This window comes from Columba livia, chromosome 5 (assembly GCF_036013475.1).
Source record: "Columba livia isolate bColLiv1 breed racing homer chromosome 5, bColLiv1.pat.W.v2, whole genome shotgun sequence".
Taxonomy (NCBI): Eukaryota; Metazoa; Chordata; class Aves; order Columbiformes; family Columbidae; genus Columba; species Columba livia.
In genome coordinates, this window is record NC_088606.1 from 35942290 (window position 1) to 35963155 (window position 20866).

General features: G+C 38.2%; 1 protein-coding gene across 50 annotated transcripts in view; it reads left to right on the plus strand.

The window, feature by feature from the left end:
- The window catches only part of GPHN (gephyrin), a 295661-nt gene that overhangs the window by 163562 nt on the left and 111233 nt on the right, over positions 1-20866 (plus strand). For all 50 annotated transcript variants that reach the window (XM_065064293.1, XM_065064318.1, XM_065064297.1 and 47 more), the window contains 2 exons: positions 13590-13684; positions 18151-18217. In XM_065064293.1, the coding sequence (XP_064920365.1) occupies positions 13590-13684; positions 18151-18217 (162 nt within the window). The remainder of the gene's footprint in view (positions 1-13589; positions 13685-18150; positions 18218-20866) is intronic.

The following is a 20866-nucleotide window of genomic DNA, read 5'->3' on the forward strand; positions in this document are numbered from 1 at the left end:
GACTACGAGCCAGCACTGTGCCCTTGTGGCCAGGAAGGCCAATGGCATCCTGGGGTGTATTCGAAGGGGGTTGGTTAGTAGGTCGAGGGAGGTTCTCCTCCCCTCTACTCTGCCCTGGTGAGACCACATCTGGAATATTGTGTCCAGTTCTGGGCCCCTCAGTTCCAGAAGGACAGGGAACTGCTGGAGAGACTTCAGTGCAGGGCAACAAAGATGATGATGAGTGGAGCATCTCCCTTATGAGGAAAGGCTGAGGGAGCTGGGTCTCTTTAGTTTGGAGGAGTCTGAGGGGTGACCTCATTAATGTTTATCAATATGTAAAGGATGAGTTTCACGAGGATGGAGCCAGGCTCTTCTCGATGACAACCAGTGACAGGACAAGGGGCAATGGGTGCGAACTGGAACAGAGGAGGTTCCACTTAAATATGAGAAGAAGCTTCTTCACAGTAAGGGTGACAGAGCACTGGAACAGGCTGCCCAGGGGGGTTGTGGTAAAAACTCGCCTGGACATGTTCCCGTGTAACCTCATCTAGGTGTTCCTCCTCCGGTGGGGGGATTGAACTAGATGATCTTTCGATGTCCCTTCTAATCACTAACATTCTGTGATTCTGTGAAGCCTGTGAAGTGCTGCCTAACCACACAGGCAGGGAGCATTCCCTGAGTCAGCAGCCACCAGTGTGAGACCAGCTGTGGAACCAGAGGGAGATGCTCTTGGAGAGCACCGTGCTCCTGTTCTCCTGCCAGCAGTTTGGCCCTGTGGAGGATGGCTTCCAGTATGGGAGACAATGTTCCGAGTAGGAGCCAGTAGGAACCTTCTCCCAGTTTTCACATAAACCTCTAGAAATCCAGTTAACCTATATTGTGCTTGAAGGAACCAGAGGACGCAGGCATCCACCTTTACTCCCTTACGCTCTCCAAGGCTCTCCTGTCTTCTCTTCAGCCTTTCCAACCCCGCCTTGCTCCTCCAGTCACATTGTTTTCACAACTTTATGAAGTCTTCAAAACAGCAGGCCGGCAGTCTCTCACTTCCCACCAGCTTCACGCTGCTGAGGGCTCTGGTGGCAATAACACATCTCGGTGGCAGTTCTGTTCCTCTGAGCCTTAACTCCCAGTGTTACTTCACTGCTTCCATGGGCTGTTGTTGAAGTGACTTCAGGTGCTGGAAGGGAGGAGGGATATTCACTCCAGCACTGTGGGGCTGCAAAAGTTGCTCAAAATCACTTCTTATCCCAAGAAATAAAAGTCATTTTTTCCGTCATTTTAGTTATTTTAAAATAGTGCTTTATAAATTAATATTACCTCAGAAAAATGACTAATTTTTAAATAATATGCAGATTATGTAAACTTTAAACAAAATGCATAAAAGCATCAGGAACTCGAAGGAAAATGAACACAATGCTTTCTCTCAAATGTGTGGAAAATTATACCTACCAGAGAATTGATGCAGTGCTGTCTCAGCCAGCTTTGCTGAAAATATCCAGGTAAATCAGTTTTCCATCTGCAGTGACCAGGTTATGGTACAAATATTTTTATCAGTTAAAAAAAAATCTTTTTTAAGTTGAAAGAATACATTGCAGCTTTTGTCTTATGAGTCAAAATTTGATTAAAGAAACAATGAAAAATTTGCACAGAAAGCCCTGGGAATAACATCACATCTATAAAATCCCTGGAACAATGAAATACAACATAATTTTGTTGTTTGTGGTGTTTTGTGTGTTTTGTTTGTTTGTTGTTTTTTGTTGTTGTTGTTTTTAATGGCTCTTTTGTTTGGGTTTTTTGTTTTGTTTTTGTTAAGGCATTCTTTAGTCTGTCCTGTGCACTTTCCAACAAGATATGAGCTTCTGTAACAGTCATGAAGATTTACAAGTCTTTCCAGCTTATGGGCTTTCCCTTCCTAATTATATCTCAGTTTTATTTCCTCTTGTTAGACTCTTTTTCTTAGTGTCTCTGATTTAAAAAACAAACAAAAAAAACCCCACAAAACCAAACCAAACCTTGTTACAGTTCTGATATTCATTTCCTGAACTACTTTGTCTAAATCCTGCGAATTATTTGTCAGGAGAGTGTTTTTCATATCTCCTCGTCTCACTTCAATGCAGTATTTAAACTCCATTGAAATTTTTACAGTTTACTTTCTTTATTCTTCTCTTTTCTGAAGTTATCACAATAGTCAGCATTGTAGCATCTAAGCAGCTGATTTCTTCACTTGTTTCTGAAAAGAAAACTAATTCCTAACTAATACAAGTCTTTAGCTCTCAAAAAGAAAAACAAGTATGTAATGATTTTGTTACGCTTGGGATTTCCAGGTGTTCCACTGCCCTCATCCACTTAATCACTACTTTCAACTTCAGTTGAAGTTTTCCATTCTTTTAAGAATAATATGCCTGAAAGTGACTCATACCAACTTGAAATTCAGTTTTTATTATGTCTATGTCTTGCTTCCAAATCTGGTTTGAAATAATTATTTGTTTCATTTGAGACAATAGGGCTTCAGATTATAAATGTTATGGTGAAGAACATATATGCCTTAGTAAGTAAACAGCTTTGGTTGGAAAAATGCAGAGATAGATGCACGAAGCAGATGTGAGAAGCAAGACAATACTGGTTTGACGTGATTACTTCTGAGTATTGCAATTGATAACCCAAGATTTATTTTTTTTCTCTGTTGAGTATGTTTGGGAAGATTTAAATACTTCATCCTTTGGGTTTGCTTTTCTTAAGATGTCCTTGGGAGTGCAGGCTAGGAAAAGGTATTTTCATGGCTATACTACAGTTTTAACTGATTCCTTGTTAAGATAATATCCATGGCTTAAAGTTTGTGAATTTCCTTAGTAAATAATCTGATATGTTTGTTGAGTTTATATATGAAAGAGAGGACCCAGTCATCCATCCTTCAATGCAGAATTGTTCCTCCCAGTATGTTTTTCTGCTGTTCTGCCCAGCCAGGTTTTAGATGTTGAATTTGCTGGAGCCTGTTTTCACTTGGGAGTTTGCTGAAGTCAGGGCGATGTCCTGGTTCAGAAATGTTATCTGAGACTGCAGCTAAACTTTTGTTTGATTAGGCCATTACTGCTCTCATAGTACATCGTAGCAACACTAAATAATCTTTCTACCCTCACTGTTTGCTTTCAGGAAATATGCATATACCTTAATTAGCCTTTTTCTTTCAGTCTTTTTGCAGATAGACTGTAGATGGACTTTGTGATATAAGCTTTATTTTTGTGTAGCGTTGCAATCGTGTACATCACCCAAGCAGCGGATTTTGCACATTTCAAAGCTGAATGAAATCTATACGTAGTGCTGGTTTTTTGCCTGAGTTTTAAGGCTACAGCTCCCTTTTCAAGAGTGAAGAATGATTGGGATATTGCCACTTCTTTCTACGAGCTGACCAGTTCTTTCTTTCAAACCAAATAGTACTTATGTATCCAGTGGTATATGGAATTAATCCATGAACTGCAAAGTCTAAAACTGTCGTCTCTCTGAAACTCTTCTACAGTTGATGCAAGTTTTACTGATTTCTGCTGTTCAGCAGTGTTGGCTCCTGGGATGAGAACAGAGAAAGGCACAAAGTTCTTTTAGATGTCTGTCTCTCTCAAGCATTTTGTTTCCTGCAGCATCTTAATGAGAAGCTGCTAACTGATCATCGCCCTTTACTGGCGAGAGGGAGTCTGTGACAGCAGAGTTTTGGCTTTTTAAGGCAAGATGGATTTACTAACCTAGCTGGAATTTGTGGGTGTTTCTCAATTAATAGTTTGTCACATTGTTAAGGCAGCTTAATATTTTCCCTAAAAACATTTTGTATCTTTGTTTCTTTTCCTTGATAGCTTTTTTAAAATGAGGATTTTTTTATTTGACTTGTTTAATCAGACACATACAGTATTGTGCAGCTAACCTTAGGTGTATATGATTTCTGTGTTATTCTGAATTAGTCTTTCATCATACATTCTATAGAGATACTGCTGTCTGATTTTTTTGTGTCTGTTAATCTGCTTAGAGCTGTGAAGTTTGTAGTTGCTGCTCTCTGAATCACTACAGTTGCTCTGGTAGTGAGCTGTTTAGCATTTATTGCAAGAGTCCAGTCCTGTGTACATTTTAAGTACACAGAGGAAGAACTAACGTGTTCCCTGTGCCTATCTAAGAATCTCTTCTGCCTTACCAGCTGTTAAGAGCTACTACTTTTCTCAGTGATCCACTCATATACTGCTAGGATAAAACTCAGGCTTCTGAAAAAGTCTGGACACACAGTGAATTTCATTAAAAAGCAAAAAGATTTTTCTGCACAACCTAGTGTTCTGCATCAAGCACAGCAGAAGTGTATGTGAGGGGAGGTGCTTATATACCTGTCTTGCTATATCTATATTAATGAAAAGGTGCCTACATTGTAGGAACTTCAGGGCTTCAAACTTAAGAAGAGTTGGGCAGTTAGGAAGTAAACTGACAGAATTTGTCTATACAATGGAAAGTTGTGTCAAAAACGTTACTGTGGCACAGCTGAGGAGTGTCAATAAATGACTGAACTGGTTTTAGCTGGTGCGTGACAGGCACTGTAGCGTCATCTAAAACTAGAAGAAACTGGTGGTTTTGATACAGAAATGTGTGTAGAAAAGATCTTGTGAACAGTGAAATAAAGAGAAAATACTTTAATACTGGATTTTGTTATATTTTAGCTATTATTATTAAGTATTGTAAACCATTAATTAAATAGTAAAATCAAATTCTAGAGGAAAAGGTAAACGTGGTGTATTTAATATTCATTTAGTGTAGATTAGGAGTTCTGCTATCTTCTGTTTCAGCGCTCTGTGCTACAGCAGTCTCAACACAGTACTTTCCACCTTCTCATTGAGAAACCTTCTCATCCCATTGTTTCCTTGAGAACCTTGGAGCAGAAAAAAAAAAGTGATTTGTGCCAGGAGTTAGATAATCCTGTATAGGAAGTTGTTTGACAAAATGCACAGTAGGTCACTCTGGCTTTCAAAATCTGTTCAGTTGTTCAGTTCCAATGAGTGCATCATTCACATGTACTTAAATTGGCAGCTGTTCAGACTCTGAACACATGAATCGCTTCACTGGATCTCACTGAAGAACCCTTTCTGTGTTTTTTTTGGGTTGTGGCAGAAGTACTTTAAAGCTGTTGTTATTAGACATGCTTTATCATTTACTTGAGGAGTAAAGATACTGTGTAAGAGGACCTTAAGAGAAAGTAAAGTACTTTTTGCAGTTCTTGTATTGCCATGGTATATCCTCGAAAATGTATCACTCAGTAGTCCATCCTTTGTAGTGTATTTTAGGAAAGAATTTTAAATTTTTTTTAAATATTCAACATTGATTTGAGATCTGAAATTGTTTGGAGGTACTACTTTACCTGTGGCAGAAATTAACTGGATTTCCAGAAGTACAAATATTTCATAGGCGATATTTGTTCTTGGCAGAAGGTAGCAAATGATAGGGAACAACAGGCAACGTTCTCAAAAGAAGAGAGCTCCACATCTCAATCTCAGTAGCAAATGTTTTAGAGCTAAAGCATTGCCAAATTACTTAATTAGAGAAGTGAAAGTTAAGTTAAAACTTTTGATTCTCTCACTGCTCAAGAAATTGGGCAAGTTCTTAAGAGAAATCTGCATACTCACCTACCTGGTGGCCTCATTCTTTGTGTGAACTGATGAGGATCTCTAAAGAATAGGATCTGTTCTCTTCCTGTGATACTGATATCACAACTAAGCAAAAGTGACAAGTTTGTTTCTCTTATGTAGTTCTAGACTTGATTGCTTAATATACTTTTTATTCTCTTCTGTATGTATAAAGGCTACAGTTTTGGCCCTAGTTTTGTATTAAATGAAGCTAACTAAACCCTGACTCCCCTTTGGTATAGACATATAGTCTAGAAGACAGTACACATAACCAGAAGCACTATATTTTTTTAATGAGACTAGACTCCCTAGTTACTATACAGTTAGTTAAAGTTCATTACATTGTCAGTTATATTAATTGTGTAATTGTTATTGATACTCTTATTGATACTCATTTCTCTAATTTCTGCTGTATGATTCTGTGATTTGCAGAGAACAAAACATTTACTTCTCATGTTTTGTTCTACTTCTTCAAATTTTATAGAATTTTGCAATAGTTGTGATGGGTTGCATAGATGTTTACATTTTATATTAAATACAAAGCAGTTCGAAGTAACTGAGGGGAAACTTAAAATAATAATGATTAGTAGATAAACTTTAAAAAGTGTTTTTGTAATAGCAGAATGGTGTCGCTACCTTTACCAGCAAGTCTTCAGCTGTACTACCGTTACTGAACAGCAAGGGATTCATTCTTACGAAGTAGGAAGTGCGGCAGCTTGCACGTGAAAAGGGGCCGAAAAAAGAAGTGTTGGGCACCTGACCCTTCTCTGTAGGCAAGTGTGGTGGCTTGTTTCCAGATGTTGTTTTAACAAGCTGATCTTCCTAACCTCTCCCCCTCTGCAAATTCTCTGCCTTTTGACACTGGCGTAGTGCGCACCATTGCACAGCTGTGACGTACCGTATCTGGTGGGCTGTGTACATCTTCACAGAGCCCAAATGCATTCCTCGTAGTGCAGAAAGCATTTAGTGAGCATTTGCTTTGTTTGGGTAGCTCTTTCAAAAAATGATTGTTCTGCTGGTTTTATGACGATGTATGGGGGTGGGCAGTATCATAGAATCAAGATCAGTTTGTATGGCATAAATATCTTATGCCCATTAACCATCTTAAAACTTAGCAATCCCAATTAAATATTATTGTTATATTATTATCAGCACTATATATATATATTAGAAGCGATATTTAGAAGACACACATGGTTTTGTTGCCCAGATACAGCAATTTCACTAACATTTGTGTTACACAAATGAAGTAGGCAAATTAATGATCTGTAAAGTTTTTGTAAATCAAATGAACCAGGTTTAGGTAAAAATTTACATAGTTAAAACCCTGCTGAGGCACAGGAACAAGTTACAAATTCCACAATGTTGCTTTTTCTAGTGTATTCATTGCATTTTCAGCTTCTTTCTTGTGTATAAAAATGGAGAAAATCTTCCCCAAAATGTTTTGCAAACTATAAGCAGAAATGAAACTGGGTGATACGAAGTAAATCTTTTTATTAGTTTGATTTCAGTTGAAGAAAACAAGGTCTTGTAAGTAAAATTACAATAAATTCTAAAATATTTATTAACTAATGTACATTTAGGTGATTCTTTGTTTACAAAATTAAGTAGCATTGGAGTATGAAATATATGTGTGACTTGGTCACGCATTGAGTGTTGTCAGAGGTACTTCTGCCAGCGAGGTGCTTTTTATGATTGTATACACAGTGGTATTGTACTGTTAGAATCATCATGGATGTGGGGAGAAACAGAGGAAGCAGAGTCTGTATTCAGTCTAGTCTAACAACACTTTTTTCTGTGTCGCTTTGGTTCCTCACCCAGATAAATTCTGTAGGGTCATTCTGTGAAGTTTGGGATCTTGGATCTTGCAGAGTCACTGCAAATGTGCAGAGAGTGCAAGCAAACTTAAAATCGACATTCTTGGGCTGCAGAATTATTGTCAATGGAAATGCATTATCGGTGCATGCAGTTTGCATAGTTCATTTTTAGCTGGCTGTATTAATCAGGGTTTCATCCTCCTTTGGGTGTTTGTAGATTTGAGTTAGGAGGAAAAGAGGAAAAAGAACATATAATCACGTCAGTTATTGGAGGAATGGGAACCAAGCTCACCATTGGTAGGAGGGAAAGGTGATAAAGCCATGCTAATACATTTAAGCATGTTTTGTGTTATTTTATATAAAGTAATCCTGTACAGGCCTGGGAGAGCTCTCAGTGTGTGGCTACGTGTGTCTGACACACCTGGCAGCATTTAACATCAAAAAGACTCAACAGGAACATCAAAATAGAGGCTGATCAGACTCAGGCTGAGTTTCTTATTGTACAGGAAAATCAACAGAAGCCTGGGTGGTCACTTCATGGGGAGGATCAAACACATACATCAAGCGCAGGACTGTCCTGATGTCTGCCTAGCCACCACAAGGCCCTCCTGTGAGCCCAAACATAGCGATTGGTGGGACTATAAAACAGTTGATGGGTTTTTACAGGCCCACATCATTAGCACTCGTGGATAGTTTATTGTTGAGGAAACAATGACTGTCAGGCTATTACTTTCAAGGTATGTATGGCCAGGTTCATTGGTATGGGTGTGAATCTGTCAAAAGCTCCAGAATGACAGCAAACACCTACGTCTGGGATCCACCCTGTCCAGAAGCAGCTATTCATTGCTCTCTGGATGCAGGGCACTCTTGACAAAGGTTCTGTGACAACTATTAATAATTTGATACAGAGAAGTCAGTGATAATCCTAATTGCAGATATGTGAAAGGACAGCCACTGCATGGCGTATCTCTGGCTGCAGCACCCCAATGATGTGTTTGGGCCGCTATATTGTTAGAAAGTTATTAACTCTGATGAGAAGTTGAAACACTTTTACAAACCCGCTTGACTTTGGTTGCTTTGCAGCAATAGCATATGTGATCAGTTTTATCTATTTGTTGAGTTAACTGAGCAATTAGCCAAAGAAGTTTGATTTTGGAGAACATCAGAGAGCATGGTTCCTGTCAAGCCTTCCATCCATAAAAAAGACACAAAATATCATCACACAGCTTACTGGGGACAGGGAATAAGAAAAATTCAAGGGAAGCATGATGATAAGAACTAGTGACTCAAAACTGATCCTTATCCAAAAACTTTTCAGTGTCTTGAGAGAAACCAGCTGCTGCAATCGTATTTCTTATTGTACTAAGAGAAGAAATAACTATGTGATTTTTAGGCAAGAATCTCTAATCAGTCTAGCTCCATGTAAGCTCTGTTTTCTCCCCTCCAAAATATGAGTAGGGCAGTAGAGAATAAGCTGGAAGAGCTGACTTGTGAATAGAAGTTACAGGCACATGTGTTACCTCCAGCTGAGGTTTACTGAATAACCTTGAAGAAGGTATCTCATTTCCAAGCCGAGAGATGCAATTTTTTCTTCCTAAAATATACAGTTTTTAAATAACTGGTTGAAAGAAAATGGCTGATATTTTTGTTGCACATTTGACTGATCTGTCTCCATAGTTCTTTGTCCAGTCTTCTGAGGATTGACTGTGGTCTGTGAGCTCTGTTGCAGAGGGTATGTAGGTATTTCTTCGGTTAGGCCTTTCTAAAACTTCCACTTTCAATGGAAAGCTCAAATAGGTAATAAAATGTCGTCTATGTTCATTATGTAGTCTGTTAAATATAAATTATCTGCAAATTTGTCCATTAATTTGCATAAGTAGCTTTATAATATGCTATGCAGTGTCATAGATTTGAACTTTTTCAACAGAAATAATATTTTCAACAGAGGCAGTCTGTTATGACTTTTCAGTCTCATGTTTGCATTTTAGCTGAAGAGATAAAACTATATTGCCGTCCCAAAACTATTGAAGAGCATATGAAACGTCTCATAACATTACTTACTATTAAGAGGTCGAACTTTGCTATGTTTAATACCTGAAAGACAAAGATAAGGAATTTCTGAACATTCTAAGAAGAGTAGTCCTAGGTCTTCTAATTAAATCAGTCTGCAGTGATTAAATCCTCCAGAAGCTGCCTGGAAGGGTTTCCACAGGTTAGGAACTGAGCTAACTTAGTTTCTATGGAGGCAAAGAAAGGCAGTGAAGCAGCAGAGAACTCTCTGAACCCAGTTGGCAGCAGGCCATCTGTTAAGCAACCACAACTACGTCAAAGACATCTAAAAATACATCAGTTGGTTTGGGAACGTAATGCCCTAACTCAAATGAAAAGGCGCTTCAAAAACAATCAAAAATGTGTTTTAAAATAAATTGTGTTTGTTCATATAGCAATGAAATATAAGAACAACTGCTCTTATAGGCATTATTAGTAAGTCCTGAATAGTGGCATGAAATAATTATTTGCTAACCTCTACTTCTCCTCTCTAGAGTAGAAATTACTGTTTTATTTCAGTCCTGTTTTCTTGTTCCCCTACAGCCTGACATGTCTGTCACGTCATGTCTTCCTTTTTGCTCCTCCTGAGGTTCTCCCTCATGTACTGTCCATCCGAGCCACCTTGTGCAGTCTGATTTCCACCCCACTCACTCCGTTCACTTGCCCCCTTGCTCTACTCTCATCCCTGCCCTTCTGACAGTCTGGCTGCTGGAACTTCTCTCTGCAGTTCTTCCCTTCTACTTAGGCTTCCTTCTTCCCACCTCCCATCTAAACTGCAGACCTCTTTGCAATCTCCAAACTGACCTTTCTGCATCTCAGGCTCTCTCCTGAACTCTTGCTTTGATCTTCACGTGTTTCCACTGCTGTAGAGCCCCTCTCTTCTACCTCTATCTTGCATGTGTCTGTCTTCTCGGCACTACCACCGTATGTGGGAGAAACTGGAGACGCTTGCTGTCATTTCAGTATTTTATGCACATTGCAGTGTTGTCCACCTGCTTTTTATATAGTCATCAGCCTCAGGTTTGAGCAATCGGTGTGTAGATTTAGTCCTGATGAAGGCATCAGTGTGACAGCTCTGGATGAAATCTCCTTGTCATTTTTCCTGCTTCTGCCCACAGAGTAGTGTCGTCATCACTGTTGCAGGAGAGCCAGGGGCAACAGTCTTGATTTGTGAATCATTTTGTGCCAACACTGGCCCCCTGCAGCAGGCAAAAGCTGCCTGATGGGGAGACTACCAAGAAAAAATTAGCCGTGAAACAAAGTTTAACAAGCTTAATTTAGCCTCGCTAGAGTACTGGTAATACATGAAGGTGCTGAGTCACTCATCCTTTCACAGTTTGCATGCAGGTAGATCTTGGTAGCAGTTTACTCCTGAGCTGGACAAAGGTGAAAATCTAGTTTTGCCGTCTCGTTTCCACCTTTCCTTCAAACCTGGAAGAAGTCTTAAAAAATCCAGCCACTAGCACTTTGGTACATTGTTAGGTGAAACAAGAGTTGTTACAGATAGACACAACATATCTGTAAATCACTGCACTACTGCTGTTTTCATTCATATATGTATAGCTAATTAAAGAGTGTGCTTCCCAGGGTGATGGTGGTTTCGGTTCCTGTTCACTGTACGTTTTAAGTTGTGTTATTTGAGGACATCCCAAGAGTGGACTTTCCAGTGGCTGATTTCAAGAGCAGATGTCACTGTAAAAGTTGTTTACTTAGCAGCAGCCTTTTTTGGTTACATCCATCCAGTCAGGCTGCAAATACGAAAACAGGAAGCATTCCCCTGTTTGCAGAAGTCTGCCTGCAGTAATAAATAGAAGCGTATATATATTTTGAAACAAGTATTTTTAGAAACTTCTATTGAGGGCTGTGCTGCTGTTTAGACTTTCTGCCCTTTCAGATTTTGTTGCTTAGTCTATACATTTTTAATAATCACATTGCCTGCTAGCAGTGACATTTTGTGAAGGTCATTTTTCTTGTGAAGTTGGAGAATGGACTTGAATTTCATTGGAGCACTCCCTAAGCTGCAGGATCGTTGTTTATGGAACTCTTTTGCATCTTGTTCTACCTTTGAAGCCTGTTTAGAATATTAACTAATGATATCTTCAAAGTGTCACTGTGCTCAAGGGCAAAAAGAAATCTCAAAATGAACTTTATATTTAAAACCAATTTTAATAGCTTTGAAGCATGATATTAGCTGAATTAAAGACACAGACTTACTATGTATGTACACACACACAGAATTCCATGTTTCACCAACTTGTTTGTTATCAGCAGCGTCTCTTCAGTGTTACAATGTTTTATTTTTCTATACTATAGAAATCATCGGGTCTATGGATATTCTTAAGAATTTTTTCATGTGATTGATAATTTAATACCTCAGCCAGTAATTTTAGGCAATGGCCCTCTGTGGAGAGGTGTTAGTTCTGTCTACATCATTGCTAGCCTGCTTCTTCTCATTTCCTCTGCGTAGAAGGACAGACCCTGGGTTGTGTTTATATCCCTTTTCTGTTTCTGAGTAGGGGATGGCAGATACCGAAACCAACATGCTATGCTTCAAACAAAAGAGACCATGGTTTTAGCTACTGACTTATAATTGCTTGGTTTTCTATAAAGCAACGTTCCTGCTTCCCACAACTGAGCATATACCAAGTTTGCTCATTAATAGAAGATCTGAAGGTTTACTCAGTAGCTGTGGTTGATGTCTTCTGATACTGACATATTCCTTTAAAACATGTGAATTGTTAGTGGCAATGTTTGAGGATATGGCCACTTGAATATCTGTACCATTCAAGGATATTTTTTCAATTTTATTTATTGCTTTCTGTAAGTTTTAGCTCTATAGCTGGTATAGGAGTCCTGGATCCTTCTCATAGGGATGCCGTTGGGGTTAATTCTGTTGTTTTCCTTCTCTGTTTCTTTGTTCCTCTATTTGTAAACTAGGAACTTACAGAAGTAGAAGGATTTGATTTACAGTCTAATCTTTCCCACAAAATAATTTGACTGGTTTTCTTCCATTTTATTCTTTTGCTGTATCACACTGCCAAGGAAATTTAGCTTATTCAGAGTGTCCTTGTATTTAAGATACGCTTTTCTATTTCTGTTTTGATAGCTGTATCATCAAAGCATTGTAGTTTGGCTGGATGGTTTACAATGGATTTCACAGTTTTATAAGCATTGCTAACATTTTAGTTGTTGCACATAACTTAGAATCTTGTTTCAGAACATGAAACAAGGCGATCCACTGTAGAGCAGCTACTGTGAGGGAGATGGAGGCAGGGTAGGGCTGTAACCTGCATTTGAGGTGTCATGTCCTCACTAAAGTTAGAGGCTGGGAGACTGGACAGATTGTGCATTTGCAAAAATTTGTGTTAGGAAGGATGGAAGGTTGTGCGTATCCCAGAAAAATAATTTCCCATTTGATTCCCTGTGCAGGAAAAGGGCAAAAAAGACAAGAATTTTCAGACTCTGCTTCCAGGGTTCTCAATGCCCACTGCATATGGACTGCTTGTGAATAAAAGCCACCAGCCTGTGTGGAACTGCTGGTTTGCTGACATGATCAGAAGGGAAGGCGTCAGCCTCTGGCCATTAGCATTACCACTTTACTCTTTTCCTGCCTGCTTGCTACATGGGCTTCCCTTTGCAAATTTTTTTTTCTGTCTTCTGTGCAGACAGATTCACTCTTCTCATGCCTGGGAAAATCTGAATGTGAAAATGCACATGAGATTGATAAGGAAGAGAAGGCAGATACATTTGGTCTTTTCTTTGTTTATTCCTAAACATTCTTTCATTTCTGTTGGAGGGAGTTGTTATTTATGTGGTGCTGGTTAACACTTCCTATATATATAGCGTCCTGACTTTTCACATTTTCTGTAGGAGCCTTTACAGTGCAGCTGACAGTGCTTCTTCCCAACCCCTTTCTTTCCCTATTTTACCCACCCAAGAGAAAATTCTTTAACATATTTGAGTGTTGAGAATATAGCAAGGACGTCTCTTGGCAGAAACCAAGAAGGACACATTCTTACCCAAATTTTAGCTGGTTCCATGTTTTTCTTTTCCTTGTACTTTTTCACTCACTTTGCTATTTAATCTTTGATTGCAGGCCACTAAAGAAGTAATAGAGCGAGAAGCCCCAGGGATGGCCCTGGCAATGCTGATGGGATCACTTAATGTTACTCCTCTGGGCATGCTCTCTAGGTAAGACTATTTCCTGCAATACATGAAGTGAACTGTGTCCTTAGAAATATACATTGTCAGGAAGTGACTATAGACAAATAACTGAAAATTACCATTATTATCAAGACTGGAAGTTTTAACTTCAGAGAAGTGGCCAAATTCCAAGAGTGGTAATTGCATTCTCTCATTTAATTCCCTTTGTTGTCTGCATTAGACACTGTATCCTCCTGTATTTTCTGTGCCAGGTTATTGATAATATCGATGCATGCTGTTAAACAACTGTCTTTTCATTCTAGAGCTGTGACGTTTTGGGGATGAGTGAAGAATTCTTCTGTATGTTGTTTACCAAGTACTAAAATGCTTTCTTTAGCAAAAAGAAACCCTTGATAAATATAAGTGTATTGGTTTGATATTGCTTTTATTCCAATATCAGCAAAAGCTTTCTGAATAAGTTAAATAGTATTTTATCCGATACTTTCAGATATAGTACTTCAATTCCTAGAGTTTGGTATTTCCTACTAAATGATTAGTAACTGTTTCTCTGCCTGTTGGTGTTTATCAGTGACATCACTTGTTATCCTGTATTCTTTCTGGAGTTCATTTTTATTTTATTCTTTCAGTTTGCCTCATTTTACCTAAGACAGACTTAGTAATCTCAATGTCTTTCATAAGCTAGTTTGTACTTGCACATTATTTCAAGATAACTAAGAAACAATGACTGTTGCAGGTTATTTGATTCCTCATTGCATAATGAGGGTATAACAAGAAAATAATTATATAAGAAATAAAGAACTTTCAAATCTGCAACTTCGTATTCAGATAGTTGGATTTTTAAATGATATTTAAATGAGAGGTTTAGTGATGCAACAACTTATTTTAAAATTTTTCATATCACATATCTGAAAGGGCAATATTAGGAAGGTAACACCTTCAGATTCTGTTTAAATTAACAAATATTTTCATTTTTTTCTCTGATATAATTTTTTATATAATAGTTTGTGTTTATCTGAAGGGAGAGGATAACAGAATACTGCCAGTAGGAGAGGAAAGGTTAATTTAGGTGTTCTGTTTCAGATGTAGAAGAGCATAGCCACTTAGATGACACTACCAAGTTTGATTTAGGATGTGGTGCAATGAGGATGGCTGAAGGGATGTTTTAATGGCAATACTGGATTGGAACCTGACTCTGCTGTACACATAGCAAGAAAATGTCCCTTAAACTACAGCCACTTTCCCTAGCAATTGATGACAATGATGAGAGATAACATTACAAAGATACTGGATGCAATCATATTAGGTGTTAAAAAAATTCTCAGTGAAAACGTTGACTTCAGGCCTAAAAGTAGTCAGCATGCAAAAGTCTTTTATTTTTATAATACTGTTCAGTTCATAAAGTTAAGTAGGCAAAAGTTATGAAATCACAACCTTATGGTTTCTTGTGCAATCTCATTTCTGCATGATTGTGTGTGTCTCTTACGATTACAACCTCATATAGTATTCCTCTGTGAATGCTTCAGATGGAGGAAGGAAATTTACTTTTGGTTTGATTGTCTTATTGTGTAATCCTGTATCAGTTTTGATCCTCTTTATTCAGAATCTTCTTTGAATGCAGGATTTTTCTTACATCATTTGTTATTCTAAGACACAAATTGTTAATATATTTTAATAGAAAATTCTGCAAATGGAGGTAGTGTTGTAATCCCCCCCGGACATGGGAACTAAGGCACACATTAAGAGAGGTTGAAAACATACACTAATTTTAGGTATACAGTTTGAGAAATGTAAAACCTAATTTTTCAAAATATTTAACATTAAATGTCACTTGTCCTAAGCCTACCTATCATCAGCTTAATTTTGAAATTAAGTTCTGATTGATAATTTTGCATGTAATATCTTTGATTTTTCAAAAAAACAAAAGCAGAAGATCCATTATGCAACATTAAGCTGCCACTTCTGTAAATCACCTGCAGGTTTGGAAATGTTAGGTCAATCATGTTGAATTTTTTCACCTGAACTTTTAAAAGCTGTTGTAAGTTACGGGCTGCCTTCCTGAGCATGGGCCAGCGTTAGGAAGTGGTGAGTCACTTTGTAGGCTGGATTCACAGATACTTCATGGCAAATGATGGCGAGTGAGACTCTCATAGTTCAGATTCAGTCCCGAGGTCCAGCTGGGAGTATCTTAAAGCATCATAGACCTTCTTATGTGTTTCATGAAAGTGTTTCCTTTTCCTCTCTGTGATCTTCTAAAACTGTCCTTGTCCCAGAATTATCTCTTCCTTTCACCCAGTTCCTTACCTGTCCAGTACCCATGCCATGCCAGTCTTTACTGAGGCTCTTTAAAGCACTCTCTGTCTCCTTGCCCATTTATTCTGCTTTTACCAGCCTGATTTCTTCCCAGAGAGATCATGTTCTCCATTTCTACTTCTGCATCAGACCTGTATTTCTTTCCTCCCACATCCATTTTTTAATTTCTCCCATGTCCTGTTTTTTCTTCCACTCCATTGCTTCTGTTTGTATTCTTTCTCAGACTTCTTTGTTTTTTCTTAAAATTTCTGTACACTGTGTCACACGCCTGAGCATAACATGAGATCCACAGCATCTTCCTCAACTGTTTGGCATTTGGAGGAATACCATTAAACTCTCAGATTACCCACAATGCATGCACGATTTGTGTGCTTTTCTGTTGTCAGCACAAACAATATTTTTTGCAAGCCATGCAGTTCTTGGGTAGTTTTACATACTTTTACATGCTCTCTTGAGAAATTTTTGGCAGCTCCATTTCTGTCTTGAGCCACTAGATAGGATTATTGGCACCCAAAACTTGTAGCTTTCGAAAGAATGGCTACTGGTTAGTCCTTTTTTATTATTGGTTGGTTGTAGTGGTTATTTAGCTTATGATGTTCTAAATTATTTAAAGCAGAATAAAGGATCTATCTGCCAAATGTAATTCCTACTCATTTTAATTCCTCTGTGGGTAATTCGTATTTCTTTTATTTTGAATCTGCCATAAGCTGTATCTCACAGGGGATTTGCTGGATTGAGTTTGTACTCTGTAAGTTTGACAACTGCAAGAGTAAATGAGCACATTTCTTTAGCTCAGGCTCTTCGTCTTTGTGTTGCAGTAGAGCATTCCTCAGCTACCTGGAATTCTTTCTTAACTGAGGGTACATAGTGTGCAAGAAGTAAGTATGGGAGAACAGAGGCTGGGAGTCAGGCAGCATTCAAGGTGCCGGTTGAAAACAAGACTTCTCTTCAGGCGGGCTTGAGTGTGGCATCAGCAGCTCGTTTTGTGGCACAAAAGCAGTCTCTGTGCTATTTAATTGTGAGCTATCACTGGAATATTTGCTTCCCTGATAGAAAATGCCATGCTACCAATAAATGATATTAATCACTGAGAATTATTTCTATAAGAAGAAATCCAGGGAAGTTGGCTATCCCACAAACCATGTCCTTTGGCTCAAAATTTTTGGTCATGCCCTATCAGGAAATTATTTTCTTTTCTTTTTCTGTCTTTAGGTATGGCTCATGCTTTTGTTTGACAAAGAGATTGTTACACAGTTTCTCTCAACTGTACCCTCTGTATTTTGTGGTTTGGTTTCATCCTTTTACTTTATTCTTATCCCTATATCCCAGCCCTGGGGTTTTCACCACTGATTTCATGAGCAGTGCAGAAAGCAGGAGGCACTCTTTACAACCTCAAGATAAAATCCAATCATTTTAATTTTTTTCTCTTGAAAAATATTTAGCTGAAAGGAGGACGAGACGAAACTCTAAACAGAAAGCATTCAGCTCTTGGGTGTCTAATTTCAGCCCTGCATCAAGACCAAAGGAATTCCCTAAAGACAAAAAAGAAAATCTTCCATCTTTGATAGGTGGCTTCATCTATTTTTGAGGAGAAAGAAAAGACTGTTAGGAAGAATTAGATATGGATGGGATAAGTGCGATTTTCACTTGAGAGCTGCTTCCCTCTGTGCTTTTCTTATGCTGGATCTTTAAAAATTTAAAAAAAAAAAAAAAAAATTAACACACACACACCCCCCACACACACACACACTTATTTCCCTTGCCAGATAAAAATACTATGTCATCTTAGTACTTTTACGTGGCAAGAAAAATAGTGTTTGACATAATCAATTACATTATAAAGCAACCCTGTGTATGAGGAAATAGGGACTATATCGAAGGATGTACTGGGTGCAAGTAAACAATAGAATTAAGGGAGCTACACAGATATAAAAAAGACGGAAATCTGGCCGGTGTTTATACTGTCAATTAAATGTTAGACTGTCAGCCTTGTTTGATGCTTTTTCAGCTAAGCTTCTCCTGAGCTGCTTCGTAAGAACATCATCAACAAACATGTTTAGATGTTGGAAACAGAGTTTACAAATTCTGATAAATAATAGAATTTATCGTAAATGTTCTGTTCTTGTTTCTACAGTTGAGGAAGTTGCATGCAAGAATTTCACTCTGGGTTTCTTTCTTTTCAGACCTGTGTGTGGAATCAGAGGGAAAACTCTCATAATTAATCTGCCAGGTAGCAAGAAAGGGTCACAGGTAAGAAGTATTCTTACTGATCTGCTACTGAGGACCCATGATGAGTCCCTCCCATTGTTCTGAGTGGTGGCAAGTACCCACTACAACAAATTTTACAAAAATGAATTGACCTGCGTGTTCATATAACTGAACGCACCATCGCTCTAATCAGGGACAATACAGTTCCAGTCTGGTGGAAGGTGCTGTGTGACCAGGACAGCGTTGTGTGTCGTGCAGCAGAGCACTCACTGTGGCAACTGTGGTCTCCTCCTTCTTTTCTAGTCAGTCGATACCTGATCCTTGTGTTGTCTACAGCTTCCAAGAAAGCATTCTTTTTCTCACAGAGTTAAGAAGGGGGCCTAGTATATGGTAGAACATTCAGGAGTATGAAGAATATTCCTAATTTTTGTCAGCAAGGGGGAAAAACAGAAACATAATTTTTAAGACTTTGAGGAATTTAAAATCCTTTGGATATGGGTAACAGATTTTATGCCCCTTATGGTTTGTTTTCTTCCTGCGTTTTGCTCAGTTTGCGCAGGGAAGTTAGGCTTTATGTTTTTATTCATGCTTGCTTTCTGACCATAGAGCTGAAAGAAATATCATTAAACATCGTAAGGAATTTTTTTGTTTGTTAGTAAGGTTAGATCTTTCCAGTGCTTTTTCTTACTGTGTAGTTGACTAATTTATCCAGAAAAACAGCCTTCTCCACACAGATACTGCTAAGCTGAAAATTGGGCTGTACAACCTGGTACAAAACTGCTGAGGTAGCTCCCCCATCAATCACGAGAACATGTTTCTCCAGGGCTCAGACTATGTCAGTGGCCTTGTTAAAAATGTCTTTACCTCTGGCCTCTAACAAATGCATACCTGGTAGTTTATCAACATCTTCTGAACCAGTGGGAACCAGTCACCGAGGAGACAGTACTAATGTGTTTGGCAGCACAGCCCTGAAGTCACTCTTGCTTGAAAGACTGATGTCTGGAGATAAATAAAAAATGTTTATGTGGCCTGTCATCTGGAAGTTGAAGAGAAAATGTTCTGAATGCTATTATCTCAAGCAGCTATTACAGGTTTTCAGATCCGTAGTCTACGTGTTTCTGTTTGAGGACTCAGTAAGCCTTTCTATGATTCTAGCATTCCTTAGAGCCTTTTTAGGAAATCTGATGAGACTCTGTAATTGAAAAGAAATTAAAAAGCCTTCAAAACATGCAACAAGCATTGGAGGATGGTGGGGCAGGAGAATACCTACTGGGAAGTCATCTCTGTGTAACGTAGCAGTGGGCCCACATCATAGACAACTGGTGCACCAGTAAGGAGATTTGTTCAGGAGTCTATACTGCTTTTGTTGAATTATGAAAGAGGTGAAATAACCTACAATCCCTAATGGTTTTTGTTGTGTTCAGTGGCACTCGTAACATGCTAGCTACAGGAAAAATTGTCATTTTCTGCCCTGAGGCATTCAGGCTGTGAAGACAGATAAATTGTAGACAGAGGATGAGGAAATGAAAAAATGGTAGTAAGTATTTTGACAATGGTTTGAAATAAAGTAAGTAATAGAAAAGCTAATTCTGCTGGAAAAGAAAAAAAAGTCATATGATTTCATTATGCAAGAACACTTTTTATAAACTGATTATTTATTTGTTCCTGTCGTGATGATACCCTATTCTGTCACAATTTATTTTATTATGAAACATCTTTGAAGTATCAGATTTCAGCAAAGGTTTTTAAGATGGATGGTAGAGAACATTGTTTCGTAACAGGCTGGATCTCAAGAACCAGCTAGGATGGGTTGTTACCAAGAACTTATTTCTCTCTTTGATGACTTGCTAATTTATTTCCTATCGTATAAATACAATCACGTAAGAAGCTTATATAAAGCTATGAAGTTGCAGCAGAATACACATTTCATTAATAAAATATTAAAATGTTCATAGAAAATGGCAGCAGTGTAAATGCTCCATCTCAAAAATGGCCACAATGTGAAATACTTTTTCTCCAGAGAGGGTTTGTGTGGCGTGTACCACTGAATCAAGATCTGTAGAATACTTCAGTTTTTTAATTGTTCTCTTTTCTTTTAGCCTTGACAAATGTATTTAATGTTATGAAAGAGGGCAAAGTGTGAAATTACCAGGCGCTCATTGAAGTCATTGGGTCTGTGGCAATTTTCATAATTGTATTAGCAGTTGCTTAAAACAATGAGTTTTACAAACAGCGTGAGCTTTTAGAGTGCTTACTGGGAACCTGTTAATCAACCATCAAGCCAACAAGGCTTTATTTCAGTGCTAGAAGTGGGGAACATGCTTCCCTAATGAGTTAGTAGTTTATGTACTCTTTCATGATTCTTGGTCAGTCCGCAGATTGTTGTCCTTGTTTACCGCTTCCCTGAGGTCTGCTTTTTTACTGAAGAAATGGTGGTTGTATGCCTCAGTATTTAAAACCATTTTTGAAATAATACTGTGGAGTCACAATAACTCTCAGGTTTGCAGTCACATTAGAACTTATTCTTTATTAATGTTTACAAATATATCGTAATATATATTCATTATATACAGCATCTTAAGCTCATCCAGTTTACTCCAGTTCTTCAGAGTGCCAAATTGAATGTTTAGACAATTTATAAATCTATGAAGTAGTCTGACTTTTCATTGGTCTTAAAGGAGCAACTGAAAA